Here is a 14,761-nt window from a genome sequence, read left to right on the forward strand (position 1 = left end):
GCCCTGTATAACATGCTTTACCCTTACTAGGGGCCTTGCTAGACCTGCCGGGATAAGCTGGCAGGGAGGCAGGGCAACGGCGCGCTGACGTTAGCGCGTGCCGCCCGGGCTTCCAGATGCGGGACACGCAGGGACATCGGGATCCCTGCAGCGTCGGCCATTTTTTTTTAAGTTTAAAGGGGCCACGTGCGGCCCAAAGACTGCGGAGAAGGTAAGGTGTTTTTTTTTAGTTAAACCCCCCCCCATCCGCTCCTGATCCCTTCCTGATCTTTCTCTCCCTCCGTGTCACGTGTGTCGTCTCTCCTCCTTCTCCCTCTGTGTGTGTGTGTGTGTCCTGTGTCCCCAGGATCTACCCCCGGCCGATGGGCACAGCGCTCAGCGCTGTGGCCAGTCCGCGGCTTTTTGCGGCTACTCGTAAGCGAGTAGCCGCAAAAAGCCACGGAAGTAGCTAGATGTTCCCCAGCCCTGGCCTCAGGCCGGGGCTGGGGAAAAGGTGCACCATAAGCGACTTCGCTTATGGCGCATTAGAGGAGGCTTCAGTGCGGCCTGGGGCCGGATTCCCCTGTGCGTCATGTGGAAGCACAGCAGGGAAACTGGCTCTCAAGGTGTGCTAAGGCCTCGTCTAGCAACGCCCTAGGTCTTCCCCTTACTTTTATTGTCGAAAATGAGACCTGGCTGTGCACATAATTGTATCACAAACACTAACAAAGTCATACAAACTGAGCAAAATCTGTAATGTTATATATGGAACAACTGGAGTGGTTAGCTATTTAAAATACTAATAAGACTTCCTAATAAAATAATATGCAATAGTTCAGTAGATTTCAATAGATAAGATAGACCTGGGAGATCCGGCTTCAAATTAAATTCATACATTTATGCATCTGTAAAATGGGAATATTAAGGACCTGATGACTTCTAGTATGGTACAACTACAATTACAATTTATTGTACCATAACAACATGGTGGGTTCTTACTGTACGAAAGATAATGAGAAAGAAAGAAAGAAAACACAGAGGTGGAGCTTTGGAAGTGTTCAAAGACTGACAAATTTATAGGGTGATTTGAGAAAGTTTATCTCACAGGTTTGTTGTGATAATGAGTAAAGACCAGTTTCCTTACTCATTTTGTATCAGACTAAACATTCTATGAAAATACTGTAGGAGCAATTGTGTTGATTTCATTGTTCTATAATATCAACAGCATTTGTTTTAAAGGCTTCAAGTTAGAGAGAGAATATGAGCACCAAAAATAGACATGTTGCAACTTCTGTCTCAGTGTTTATTAAATAATCAAGTCACTTTCCAAATTTACCACTGAAGCAGAAAAACAAGACTTCCAGGTACTGTGCTTCACTTGCAGCATATAGATAAGAAAAGAACATGTTCGGAAAAACAGCCACCTCTTCCCACTGAACAGAAGTCTATTTTGTAGAGAGCACTATCTTATAACAAAATGCCATAAACTGCTGTACTTGTCCCTAGCTGTATTGATTGAAGCATTAGGCAAAGGAGATTTACATCTATGATGCTTCCCTCTCAACATCAGGGCATTTTATCCCAAAATCGCCTATTATTTTACTAATGCACTGTGATGCTGCCTCTCTGCCATCTTAGAAAAAGGGGAATGAAATTGTATTAATTGCATCATCAATATAGTACAACCTTGTTTCAGCAGACACCTTGGGAGCGATAAGCATGGCTTCAATACAGTCGTATCAAGAATGGGGGAAGAAAGGGAAAGACACATAAAACATATTGATAATAGCAGCAGGCATAAATCATGTTTGGGAAAGGGAGATATTTATCTATAGAAAAGCTTGATGTTAGACTATGAAGACTGTGGTGATAAAGGGCAGTATCCAATGGTGTCATTCCACGAACACTTAAATGTTATTTTCACTTACATGCATTTTTGTGGGCCCGTTTCCATAATATGTGCATTTTTGTACTAATTTGTGACTAGAGAACTCCATTGCAAAATCCTGAAAAGGGCACATTTTGAAGAGCTATTGAATTTGAGTTCAGGCATTTGTTAAAACATGCAAAATTTGGTAAGATGTGAACAAAATAAATTTCTCTCTCCTCCCTACGGTCAACTATGAAGTTGACTAACTCCTAGGTGAAGAAATAGCGTCCTGTGTTCCCCTAAAGTTAACTAGCAACAATACCCAAAGGACCAATGGTTTCTTGCTTCTTAGATCCCAAAATTCAAATTAACCCAGCTTTCACTGAGCTGAAGTCAAATGTATGTGATCTGATTTGTCAGCAAGGGTAAGGACAATCACTGATATGAAATTTTTTTATCTCCTGAAATATGTTCACACTTTGTGATTGGGAGAGAGTGGTGGGTGAGAAGGAAAAACCATTACTTGATGTAATATCTGAATTGATGTAATATCTGAATTGCTGTTCCTGTAAGAAAGGGACATAGGGGATGTGATCACCCAAATTCACTTTCCCTCTGGAAATCTCTCAACATAAGGTTTGAAATTCTTGCATTTTTCTTGTAATTGATGTTCTTATGAATGCTCCCCTTCACAATAAAACAGATGTTCAATCATGGATTTTCTTCTCTATTGGAATGAGGCACAAGTGTTTCAATGCTGAAAATTCTCCCTTTTATGGCCTCAGGGCTACATTAACGGCTATAGGAGGAAGGGATTATACTAATGCAGAAGTTGCATGGAGCACAGCAGATGCAAAATCCCATATTAAAGTATTTTTCAGAAACGTGCACAGCCTGCTGTTACGCTGGGACCTCTTGTGGATAGTGATGTCCCACAGTAAAAAATTCTGAGCTGCTGCTGCCAGCCAAGTCTCAGCCCCAGGTATCCCGCAATACAGAACAACCAGCCTCCAATCTCTTGCAGTTTTCACTTTTCAGAATCATTCTGTTTTCCACTGGAGTCATTTAAAACAATCCTTTACAAAATGATTTTTGGCTGCAGGCTGTAGAATTTGACAGTGACTCGGTCTTTGGGAGGATTAACAGAAGATGAGGCTGGCATGTTCTCAGATAATGAGCCTGTTGGGATGTTAGAATCCATATTTCTCACCTCTCACTCCACCTGCAACAACCATGAGCAACTCCTCCTTTCCTCCTCATTCCAAAACCCATCTGCTGATTACTGACTGTGATGCAATAAAATAATCTAACAACTGCATGCTAGGATGAAAAGAGTCCAGAGATATATATATTTCAAGACCATCAATAAAATAGAGCTGACTGTCTGTCTCTGGGATTTTGTAAGGTTCTAAGAGTGGAACAAAACAGACAGGGGCGATTTGCTAGCCCTCCCTCAATGTTAACGAAGAAGGAATCTGGCAATATAAGAAAGGGAAATCCCCCCTTTACTTCAGATTCTTCTCTCTCCCTCCCCATAGGATTTCTCTGTCCACGTATTAGAAGCCACCATGAACTCATGACATAGGGTATGATACCTATATTGCCATAAGAAAATGAAATGAAATGCACATCCTCTAAAATAATTGCAAATTTATGCCCCAAGGGGGAAATACAACCAGGAAAAACATACTTATGCCATAGACTGAATTTGACCATATGTAAGGAAGTTGGGGGGAAAATCTGCAATGGATTCAAATGAGTTTAAGTTTCTGTCAATCTGACCTGGAGATTCCACAGCAGACCAGCTTTTTCCAAGTTGCACTGACTTGCAGATGGAAGTTGTATGCAAATTCAGAAGTACAGAAATACAATTGTTGCTGAAAAGTATGCTAATATATATGATGTTTTAAAAACAACAACTTTTATACTTTTCTGCTCTCTCTACAACCTGTGCTGCATAGCAATCTTCTCCATGTGTGCTCATGGATTGTATGCTGAGCTAAGGAAATTCGCAAAATGGTACAAGTAGGAGCATCAGCGGAATCCGGTTGGAGGCTCAAGCTTGGCGGATTACCACCATCTCAGCCCCCTGGACTGCTGTGCTTGTCCCACTTGGATAGCGCAGAGTAGGGCAAGCATGACAGGCCCCACTTCTCAGCCAAGCCAAAACTGTGTGTAAAATGGCAGCTCACCTTTTTCAGAACCTTTTTCATAAAGGTTGATTTTATGTAAATGGCAGCCACCACACTCCCTTTCCCCTCTTGGTTCCCATGCTACTGCACTGTCGCTGTGCAACTACACCTCTCTCTGCCGGGCACCAACAGAGGAGGCGTGGTTGTTTGGAAGCAGCGGGAGCAGCAGCAGTTGGCAAGGGCAGGCTTGCAGGAAGAAGAAGAGCCATGAGCTCTCACAGTTTGCCCCTCACACTGAACACGTTCAAATGGATGGCGGGAGTCCAGCAAACGGCACACGAGCTGGGCACAGGTGAGCTTGCCCATCCCTAGACTTCCATGCCACTGAAAGTTCTGTAAATTGTGGCAGACTTCTTCACGTACTTTTCAGAAAGGGGAAAAGTCTGAATACATCAATGAGTGGATGACAGAACGGAAGACAACTGACAATCCGCAGAACAAAGATGGAATGGATTGAACAAAATCCAGACATTCCTAACCATTGTTCAACAGAAAAATAAGAGTCAAACAGCTTCTCCCATAACATTTCCCTGCTTGTACCCCACACACAAAGCACTTAGTGCCAAAACCAAGATGGCTTACCTGCACATTTTGTTCTGGTTGTGAGCGGTGGCCCAGGAGGTCCAGTTCCTCCTTCTCCAGGACGAGTAAGAAGTACTCTGATCTCATATTCCACATCTGGGTCTAGATGCCATAATTTGTAATTGGGTGAATCAACAATATGGGTTTCAGCCCAGTTCCCATTGGTCGTACGGTATTCCACCTCCTTCAGGATGATAGGCCCATCTCCAATGATGGAGTTGGCATTTGGCTTGATCCACAGATAAGTGGCTCCAACTGCTAGAAGTTCTGGGGGTGCAATAGGAGTGGGAGGTTCTGCAAGCAACAACAACAAAAATAGGTATTTGTGAATGTTCATTATTCTGTTTATTTTATTTGTGGAGGGTTAACATTATGCAATGCCAGAAGAGCAGTAAAACATATTCAAGTGCTTTCCAAAGAGATTATTATGCAAGACATAAACACAAAAAGATTCATTCAAGCTTCACCTACTTAGCATGCCAATCAATACTGTTCTATTTTGAAGAATGGTTTTACAGGGAAGGAATCATTTCTTTAAGAAAATATTTGTGTGTGGGCTTTCTTTTTTTTAAAGAAACATTTTGTAGATAAATAATTTGTTGTGCAGTTCTTTTCAGGTGACATATCAGTGTTGTTGCTGGAGTGGGATTACCCCCACTGTTCCCCCCTCCCCGACACACACACACCATCAAGCAACACCTCTGAGCAGAACTTCCATGCATTCAAACTATGCAAATATGCTTTGTCCAAGCAATTGTGGCCCTAACTGGGTGAGCAGAGGACCCTGATTGTGAGAGTGGAGCCTGTGTGTGTGTGATTGATACTTAGGCTCTGTTAAGAGATAATACTAAATGCACACAGAGCATAGCTGGTGAACCTTTTCAACCTAAGTCCAATTTGGGGAGGGTCTTGCGAGCAACATTCCGACAGTGGCTGGGGCCAAAGCAAAGTGGACATGACCAGATGTAATTCGTACCCATCTGTACAGCAAGCACACAAGCCACCGATCAATTCTATGCAAGTCTACTCAATAGCAGTCCTGAACTATATCCCAGTTGTGTGGAAATTACCAGACAGCCACAGGAAATTGATGTTACAGGCCTTCATAACAACTATGAGATTTATATTCCAAAGCTGGAAAGAGAAGTCTACTCCATCTATAATACATTGGACAAAAACTCTCATAACTCTGGAAAGTTTTATTGTCACTGGCAGCATTGTTCAGACAATACACACAACATTTGGTCCTCATATTTATTTATTTATTTATTTATTACATTTTTATACCGCCCAATAGCCAAAGCTCTCTGGGCAGTTCACAGGGACCGCTCATATTTAGAAGTGTATGTGTGGTGGGAATTGTGAATGACATATTATTTTGTGACTGATATAACAATTTTTCTGGGTTTTTTTTTCTTTTCTTTTTCTATTTTGGCCTCCTTCCCCTGTGTTATTCTTGTTGTTGTTTTGATTACATGTGTAGTATGTATGAACTTGAATAAAAAGTATTAATACAAGGAGTTAAGTCTCAGTGCAACAGCTTTCAGGTATACAAATCACAGCTCAGTTCTATGTATTTCTACTAAGGAGTAAGCCCCAATGTGACAACTTAAATATTAAATGTCCAGCAGATTATTTAAAGTTTAAATGCCTTCATATTGATGTTGTATCCAATCACTGACTGGAGATGAATTTAGGGTTTCCCTCCATTGTGCAGGGAGGGGGCGATGTTGTTTCCTTGGAAAATTCCACCTCTAATCTCTGATCATTGACTGAAGATAAGGGTGGGGGGTTTCCTGCACAGAGCTGGGGTGAGAAGGGGCAGGGCCTGTAGGAAACCTTATGAGTCAGATGGGAATCTGTAGAAGCCGGAGGTTCCTTATTCCTGATGTAGTTAGTTGAAAACAGCAGACATGATCCTACTACCCCCGGAATGTATTTTCAATCGAAACAGATACATTTTCTAAATATACTTCTCCTACTTCAATTCACCCTGAATTCACCTTCAGACACTATAATGGCTACGCGCTTCATTTCATTCTATTTCTGAGACTCTATACATTCTCTATATTCTCTCTATATAGATGCTACAGACACTCTAATCAAAAGCCATCTTTTCCCCCATAAAAATATGACTGTCACAATTACAGTATTTGGTGGGAATTTCCCCCGTACCATTTTGGGATTCCTAAGGGACAGAGAGGCCCTTAAGTAGAAACTACAGTGCTGAGTATTGTGCTGAGAATAGAAAGTGGGAGCGTGCCACATGGCAGAACAAGGTGTAGATGTTACCATGCACTGCATAGACAAAGTCTACCCACTCGCTTTACCAGCATAGTTAACTCAAAATATATGTCATGTGGGAATTAGGTCCCTGAATGAGCATATATAGCCTTCAAAGGCCATGTGCAGAAGAGATTTATTTGAGATGTAACATCACTTAAAGCAACTGTAATACAAAACATTGAGTGGATTTTCAAGTGCTATATAGAATTAAATACTAAAGAAAAAATGAAGTTACACATGTATATACTTGAGAATACAATATAACTCAAGTGGAGGAAGTGTGCTGTTGAACAATAAAATTTCAATGCCTAGTAGTGGTGAAGGACCACAGCTCAGCGGTTGAGCACATGCCTTGCATGCAGAAGGTCACAAGTTCAATCCCCGGTATCTCCAGGATGGGGGGGGGGGGAAGAACTGCACAACAAAACATAAGAAGCTGCCTGAAATCTTGTCAATACTGGGCTGGATGGATCACTGGTCTGACTCAGTATACGGCAGCTTCTTATGTTCCTGTGTCCCTATGATAACAAGGAAACACACAGGTGGCAGCTCTTTTAGCATGGTAAGATTGTGAATGACTCCATCTGTGTTGCAGTTCATCCTGCAAGCATATGATCGTTTCACAGTGTGGTGTCCTAGGAGATGCCTGTTGCTCTATTTTCTATGGCTAGGCTAACCCAATATGAAAGATGCAATATGTATCCCACACTAGGGAAATGCTGTCAGTATGACAGAGAGAATATGTGTGGAAGGTGGTCTTGAATATTGCAAGGGCCCCTGTGAGATGTGATAACCTGACTTGAAGTGTTGACATTGAAGCCCAAATGACTGGGAACACCTGGTTGCATGGTCATACCGCTTGTAGAGTTGTTCCTCTGTGGAAAACCACATGAAACGCACAGATGGCAAAGATTATGGCTAGTGTGGAGAAGCAATGTTGATGGTGGAGTGAGAAGCACTGCCCACTCCTGCTTCACCACAGGATTGCTGTACATGTGAACATTGCATGAATGGGGCTTTTCTCTCTGAGTACAAAGGATCTGTTTTTATGTTCACTCTTATTAGAACAGAGATGTAATATTTGCTTCATTCAGTATGGTTGTCATTTTAAGTGCCTGAGTTCAGACAAATGTCTTTGGATTATTTATGATTGTTTAACATTTGGTAACCAAAATCACAGTAACTGTATATGTGCATTCATTGTGCAGGGAGGGAGGAAAAGGGGGAGTGTACATTAACTTCTAGAGAACCTCTAGAGAACAGAATGACAATAAGCATGCATGCTAAGTAAGCAATGTACATATTCAGATAATTAGTCCAGAAAAAAAGAGTCCTGTTTACATATGGTTGCAATCTCCCAGTCTTACACACAGAGATAACGAATATAGATAACTGAGCCATAGATATTGAGGAATCTATATGTCTAAATGATCAACCAGAAAGTAGGGTTCCCAACCAATTGTAACAAAACAAAACAAAAACAGCACAGCCTCTATCTCTCTATTTATCTTTCTGGGCAGTTGCTAGCCAATTCCTCTTTCCCCCATCATTTCCTCCAAATAATATTTCTATCTTCCTCAATTTTAAAATGTATATGCATGCATTGGGCACATTTGTATTCTGCATATGGAGAGGCCAATTATAGGTGATGTTTGTCAAACGACATCATCACTTTCTCTAGTCTCTAGTAGTGGGCAAGGAGGAGGAGGTAGTGGTGGTGGGTAGAAAAGAGGGCTGCTCCACTGATTCATTCACACCCACTCAACTATGGGATGATGATGACAGGTAAGCAACAAAGAGGAGGAGAAGGAAGCAGCTGGGGCAGGTAGCAAACAATGGTGTTTCCATTTATAAATGTTGACTGGTGCACCAATGGAGTTTACAGTTTTCAGTGTTCATAGCTAGGGATGCACAGATTTTGTTAAATCCATTCCATCTGGGTTTCACGGATTGTCTGGCGTCTTTCATTCTGTCATATGTCCATTGATGGAATCCAATTTTTGTCTGACAATTTGCACTAATGCATACTTGCGCAAGTACTTATTAGTGTTAATGCATATTAGCACCCATGCACATTTATAAATCCTGCCAAAAAGATAAAAACCGGTCCACAAATCTGTGGAATCTGTGAGACTTGGAAGAAGCCAGTCCACTGTGGAATCGGCAGGTCACATTCATAGAAATCCAAACTTCTTTGAATCAGTTGCTGATGTCTCTAACGTGCCAACTCATGGGTATGGTAGCAATGAGGGTGCTTGCTAAAAGTGGTGAACAACAGTAGTGAAGCTTATCCTTCACTGGCAAGTTCCATCCATCCTGTCCGTGTGTGTGCATGGAGCAGTATCCAACTGGGCCCTTCAGCGCAGGGCTAGCCTCTAGCACCTGTGTGAAGCAATATAGTACTTCCAGGGGGGGATCTACACTACTGCTTTTAAAGCGCTTTGAAAACGTTTTGAAACCTGTATAGGAAGTGTGTCCTGGGCCCCAACAGTTGTCAAAACTGTTATAAAGCGCTTTAAAGCAGTAGTGTAGATCCCCCCCAGGGCAAAGCCCTGAAATGAGCAGAAATGCTTGTTTCTGGAAATGGGGAGGTTGTCAGAGCATTTCCAGGAGACCCTGGAAGCACTGTACCTTCATGCAAGGGAGAGGGGCAACTTTCAGACTGTATGTGAACCAGAACTCACTGGGCTGGCAGCATGTGGGTGTCCCCAACTGGATACTGCCCTTAGTCTTCACATGCTATCTGTTCCATGTAGCTTGTTTTTGTTCATCCTCTCTGATCCACAATTCTGTCTGTTCCTCCTTTGTCTTTGCAGCCTTGGTGCTCTTCTTTGCTTGTCTTTATGCCCTTAAGTGTCTATCACCATGGCCTTGTCTGTTTTCTCTCCACCATCTCTGTTTATCATGTCTTTGAGTTCTCTGTCATGTATTCACTGGTTTTCATTGGGACTATTCTTGGCCTCAGTATTACTGTATGTATGTTGCGATAATGTTTTCCAGAGTGGCCTATATGCTTCATTCCTTAACTATATGATATATGTTTACGACTTGACCTATATTGCTTGGTTCAGTCTGTTCTGCAAACACCTTCTTTCAAATTGTGGCATGGTTGTAGTCTGGATTATGTTGGGATATGCTCAGCACTAGGAGCCTTGCAATAGCCCTTTCCCTGTACCTTACAGAAACCATTCTGTCACCCCACCCCACCCCCAGGCCTGCTGGAGGAGATTCGTAAAATTAACTCGCTGTGTGATTTTAAGGCGGCTTTAAAGACTAGCCTTTCCCGGCAGGCCTATCCAGATCAATGTAAAATCAAGATTTTTTTAAGATGTATTGATTCCTGTTCTAATTGTTGTTCCCCGCCTCAATCCAAAGGGAGAGGCGGGTAAGAAATAAATTTATTATTATTATTATTATTATTATTATTATTATTATTAAATGGCAAGAGAGCATTCCACAAACTATTTTGTGGATTACATCTACATATGAACTAGGGCTCAGATGGAATGGAAGTCTCTGTTTCATGAAGATTTTTTCCTCTGTATGAAACCTCTACATATATTTTCTTTTCTTTTTTTCGTATTCCTATGTTGAAAGAGTGTGAAACTACTCACAAGTGGTTTAGTGTCAGGTACCTTAAAAAAACAACAGGTACCTTAATCCATTTGGATGTGTTTATTTGACTAGTCATGGGACATAATATGAATGAAGATGAGAATACATATTTGTATTTGAACACAGATCAACATCAAGATTCTCTGACAAGTCATATGTACAGTTATGAACTACTAGAAGTAGATCAGGGCAAATGTCTTGCCATGTAGAATTTGTGGGCAATGAAACTGCTAGGCCAGTGGGATAACACAGGGGGAAGTTGTAGCTTCAGCCAGAAGGATTTTTTTCCTCTCCTCCACATTCAGTATCAGGAGCTTCCTACGCCTTCAGTTAAATCACCATGAAGACAAATCTGACTAGCTATGTAGCTCCATAAAGTCAACATGTTTACTACATGATCCCTGATTAGCTGGGATCACATAGTGACTATGTCATTTCAAGTTTAAATAAATGGGATTGAAGCAGCAGTAGGCTGGGGAAAATGGCTTCAAAAAGATGTAAAAACATTTAAAAGATCAGAAAAGATTACAAACCCTTCTCCCGCAGGCAAAATTTTCATTAAATGCCATACTACTAACAGAAAATTTAACTGGCCTATCAAAATTTCCCACACACCCAGTCTGTGACCAGAGAAGTAAGTGTGTGTGTGTGTGTGATTGCATTTCTCCATTTTCTCAGGGATAGAGCTCAGGAATAGTTCATATTTCACTGTATTAGTAGCTTTTTTCTTTCTTAAGCAGGAGCCTGGCCGCCATTTTGTATCTTCCACAATGTCTGAATCTAACATAGTTCTTGGAGCACTTTGTGTGGAAATGACACAAATATTCAGAGACAATTCTACAAAGTGGTCTTTTTCTAGAGGGTGAGGAGATGAAAAATCTTAGTAATTATCTCAGAAAAAAAAAGTCTTCTGAGAAAGTTTGGTTAAGGTCTAATAAAAACTGGCCTGATGCCACAGATATAGAAGAAACTATAGATGACAAATTCACCTGCTTAACTGGCTTAGTCACTTGCTGTAGTAATTTCCTAGCAATTCTCAAAATGCCATGAACTTCAGTAAGTATTGAAAATTTCCATTTAACTGATTAGTTAGCGCTTATTCTCAATGCCGCTGAAGTCAATTATGGATTTAACATAGACATTGGTTGAATCATGATTAAGCATTTATGCTCTTGCTTTACTCCTAAATGTAAAACATTTTTAATAAAGCTATAATTTTAGCAAAACAAGAATCTGCAACAGGTCTTTATCTTGTATAGTACAAATAGAGATGATTTGTTTGTTCTTGTTCTGGATGGGCTCTTTTAATTATTGCTCACTGTCCTTTTCTATAATTAATTCTAAATGGATCTTAAGCAATACTATTTACAGCAGGGATTCAAACAGAGCTGGCCAGGTCACCATAATAAAACTGTCCCTCTTAAAAACCTTTAATTTCTGAAACATTGTAAAAATGACAAGCCAATAGTGGAATCCATTGTACGTTTCTCTTAGATGTGTGTACAGCCACCTGCCCACTGAAATGGCTTCCCTAATGATTCATAACCTTAAAAAATGAAGCGGACATGATACAAAACCTGCCAAAATGTATGTTTTGATTATTCCTTTCATTTGAAGACTGCTGCAGCACTATAGCTGGAAATGAATAAAGCACAGTACAAGACAGACCAATGCACATTGGCAAAGCAGGGGACTCTGCAGTTCCTAGTCTACAATCAGAAATTCCAAAATGGAGAATCATGTTAGAGTTGAGATTCGTTATTCACTTTAGCTCTTGTATTTTATGTCCTGAATCATTCATCTAAAGCAGCGGTAGGCAACTGGTGACCTCTAGATGTTTTGGACTAGAACTACGATAAGTCCCAACCAGCCTGGCCAAAATTCAAAGATTATGGGAATTGTAGTCCATGGTACAACTGGAGGGTATCATGTTGCCTACCCCTGATCTAACGGTTCATAAGAACATAAGAAGAACCATGCTGGATCAGACCAAAGGGTTATCTAGTACAGCATTCTGTACACATAGTGGCCAACAAGCCATCTATGGGAAGCCCATAAAGAGCACATGAGTGCTATAGCACCATCATACTCTTGCTCCTTAGCAACTAGTATAAAAAAGCAAACTTCCTTTGAATCTGGAAACTGCCTCTGAACCTGAACTTGGCTCCATAAATTATTATTATTTTCCTACATAGGTACAAGGGAATCAACTTCCATTAGAAATCGCCAAATGTGATTACAACTGATGAAACAGATATATGTGCCATCTTTTAAAATGACAGTGTACCCAGTTTCTTCCTCCCCTGTACTCATGAACACCTGCATAAACAAAACATGTATGAAGTCCCCTAACTCATGGGCTTGATGAGGATCTGGCATGAGGTGTATATCTATTTATTTTATATCTAGACCAAACTCTAATTTGCCTGTATGCTTTTCTATATTAAAAAAAAAGACAGAACTATTAGGGTGGCCATTTATGTATCATTAAAAAAGAGGAAATGCATCACCCAGAAAGAAGACAAAAGAAGGCACTGATATGCATAAAATCTTCATGGGTTGTCTAGATGCTAATTTAGAAAGAATTATAATTTAAATCGAAATACAGGGCACCTCACTATAATGGGGAAGACTGTGAATGGGTGAGTTGTGTGTCTGCTCAGTCTGTTGTCCAAGTGCTAAGTGCTGATGGGCAACATCAAGGCTCCTGGGATCTTCCTTCTTATGGTTCTTTATCTTTAAACCAGAATTGGACTGGGAAGCATATCAAATAGAGGACGCCTTCAAAGAGAGGACAGTTTTCTGTAAAGTAGGACACATGGTGACCCTACCATCTAAATATAAGGGAGCAAAATGGCAGCATGCATTCAAGTAGAACTTTCCCATTAGTGGTTATGGAATGACACAGATCTATAAACATATATCTCCACACCCAGGAACAGGGATCTCATGTGCAATGAGCTATGGAACACAGCAATCATGAGTAAAGCCACAGAGTTCAAGCACAGAACCTTTGCTCTTCCATCCCAAGGATAAACTGCTAATAGAAGTGATAAATGTCAAGGTTAATTCAAGATGCAAAATAACTAGGGTGACAGGATCTACAGGGCTCCTGTATCTTTAACAGTGGAGTAGAAAAGGGAATTTCAGCATGTGTCACTTCTATGCATGCAACATCTGGTGAAATTCCCTCTTCATCACAACAGTTAAAGCTGCAGGAGTCCTTCCATCTTTTGTAGAGAGACCAGATACAAAAGAGGGCAGGGCTCTGCAGCTTTAACTTTTGAGATGAAGAGGGAATTGCAACAGGTGCTGCATGCGTACAAATGACACCTGCTGAAATTCCCTTCTCTATACAACAGTTAAAGATACAAGAGCCTTGTCCTTCTTTTCATATGGTCACCCTAAAAATATCAGAATTGAAAGTGACTATGTTAAAAAACTTTTGAGAGGTGTTCTTTTATCTCCAATTATGGGAGGCAGTAACTTGGGATGGATCTTCACTCCCACTGAGGAATTTGAGCAGTGTTGGGTTTTTTTTTTGCCAGATACAGCTGAATATGGACTGCTGATGATATGGCCTCAAAAGGCATTTAGTGGCCCTGTTCAGATGACACACTAGGGCCAGATCTACACCAAGCAGTATATGACATTTTGAAAATGGTTTGAAAACTGTATATGGAGTTTGTCCTGGGCCCCAACTGTTGTCACTACTGTCAAAAACCATTTTAAAGCAATAGTGTAGATCCTGCCTAAGCCATGGTGGTTAAGCATTTTGAACTAAACGCTGTGGCTTAGTGTGGCGTGTAAACCATTCCTCACCATGGTGGCTACATAACCACAGTTTAAACACACTAACCGTTTGCTGCGAAAGGATTAGCAACCTAACTATGGCTTATCATGTTGTCTGAACAGGCCCACTGTGTCCATGTGTATTGGATCTTGCCCATAATAGCACAAATCCATATTTGTCTTGGCCCTACATAGTAGATCACATTGACGTAATGGTTAATCCAATCCACAGGTCTATCTTGATGCTAGAACATACTGACCAGTCAGATAGACGCATTTCTGTCTAAATGATTCATTTCAATATTGGAATGACTTTGCTGCTAGTTGGAATATATAATTTCCTGTTATAACCAGTTATGGTAAAATAGCAACCAGACATATTTTTAACAGATCCTGAGTAATACTAGGAATTACTGATTAGTACACATCATTAGATCTATAAAGA

At 40.8% G+C, this 14,761-nt stretch overlaps 1 protein-coding gene across 1 annotated transcript in view; it reads right to left on the reverse strand.

The window, feature by feature from the left end:
- PTPRT (protein tyrosine phosphatase receptor type T) overlaps nt 1-14,761 on the reverse strand; it is a 733,605-nt gene that overhangs the window by 343,736 nt on the left and 375,108 nt on the right. Inside the window, exon 7 of the mRNA XM_063145462.1 lies at nt 4,624-4,917. Within this exon, the coding sequence (XP_063001532.1) occupies nt 4,624-4,917 (294 nt within the window). The remainder of the gene's footprint in view (nt 1-4,623; nt 4,918-14,761) is intronic.

The sequence above is a fragment of the Elgaria multicarinata genome, chromosome 1 (assembly GCF_023053635.1).
Source record: "Elgaria multicarinata webbii isolate HBS135686 ecotype San Diego chromosome 1, rElgMul1.1.pri, whole genome shotgun sequence".
Taxonomy (NCBI): domain Eukaryota; kingdom Metazoa; phylum Chordata; class Lepidosauria; order Squamata; family Anguidae; genus Elgaria; species Elgaria multicarinata.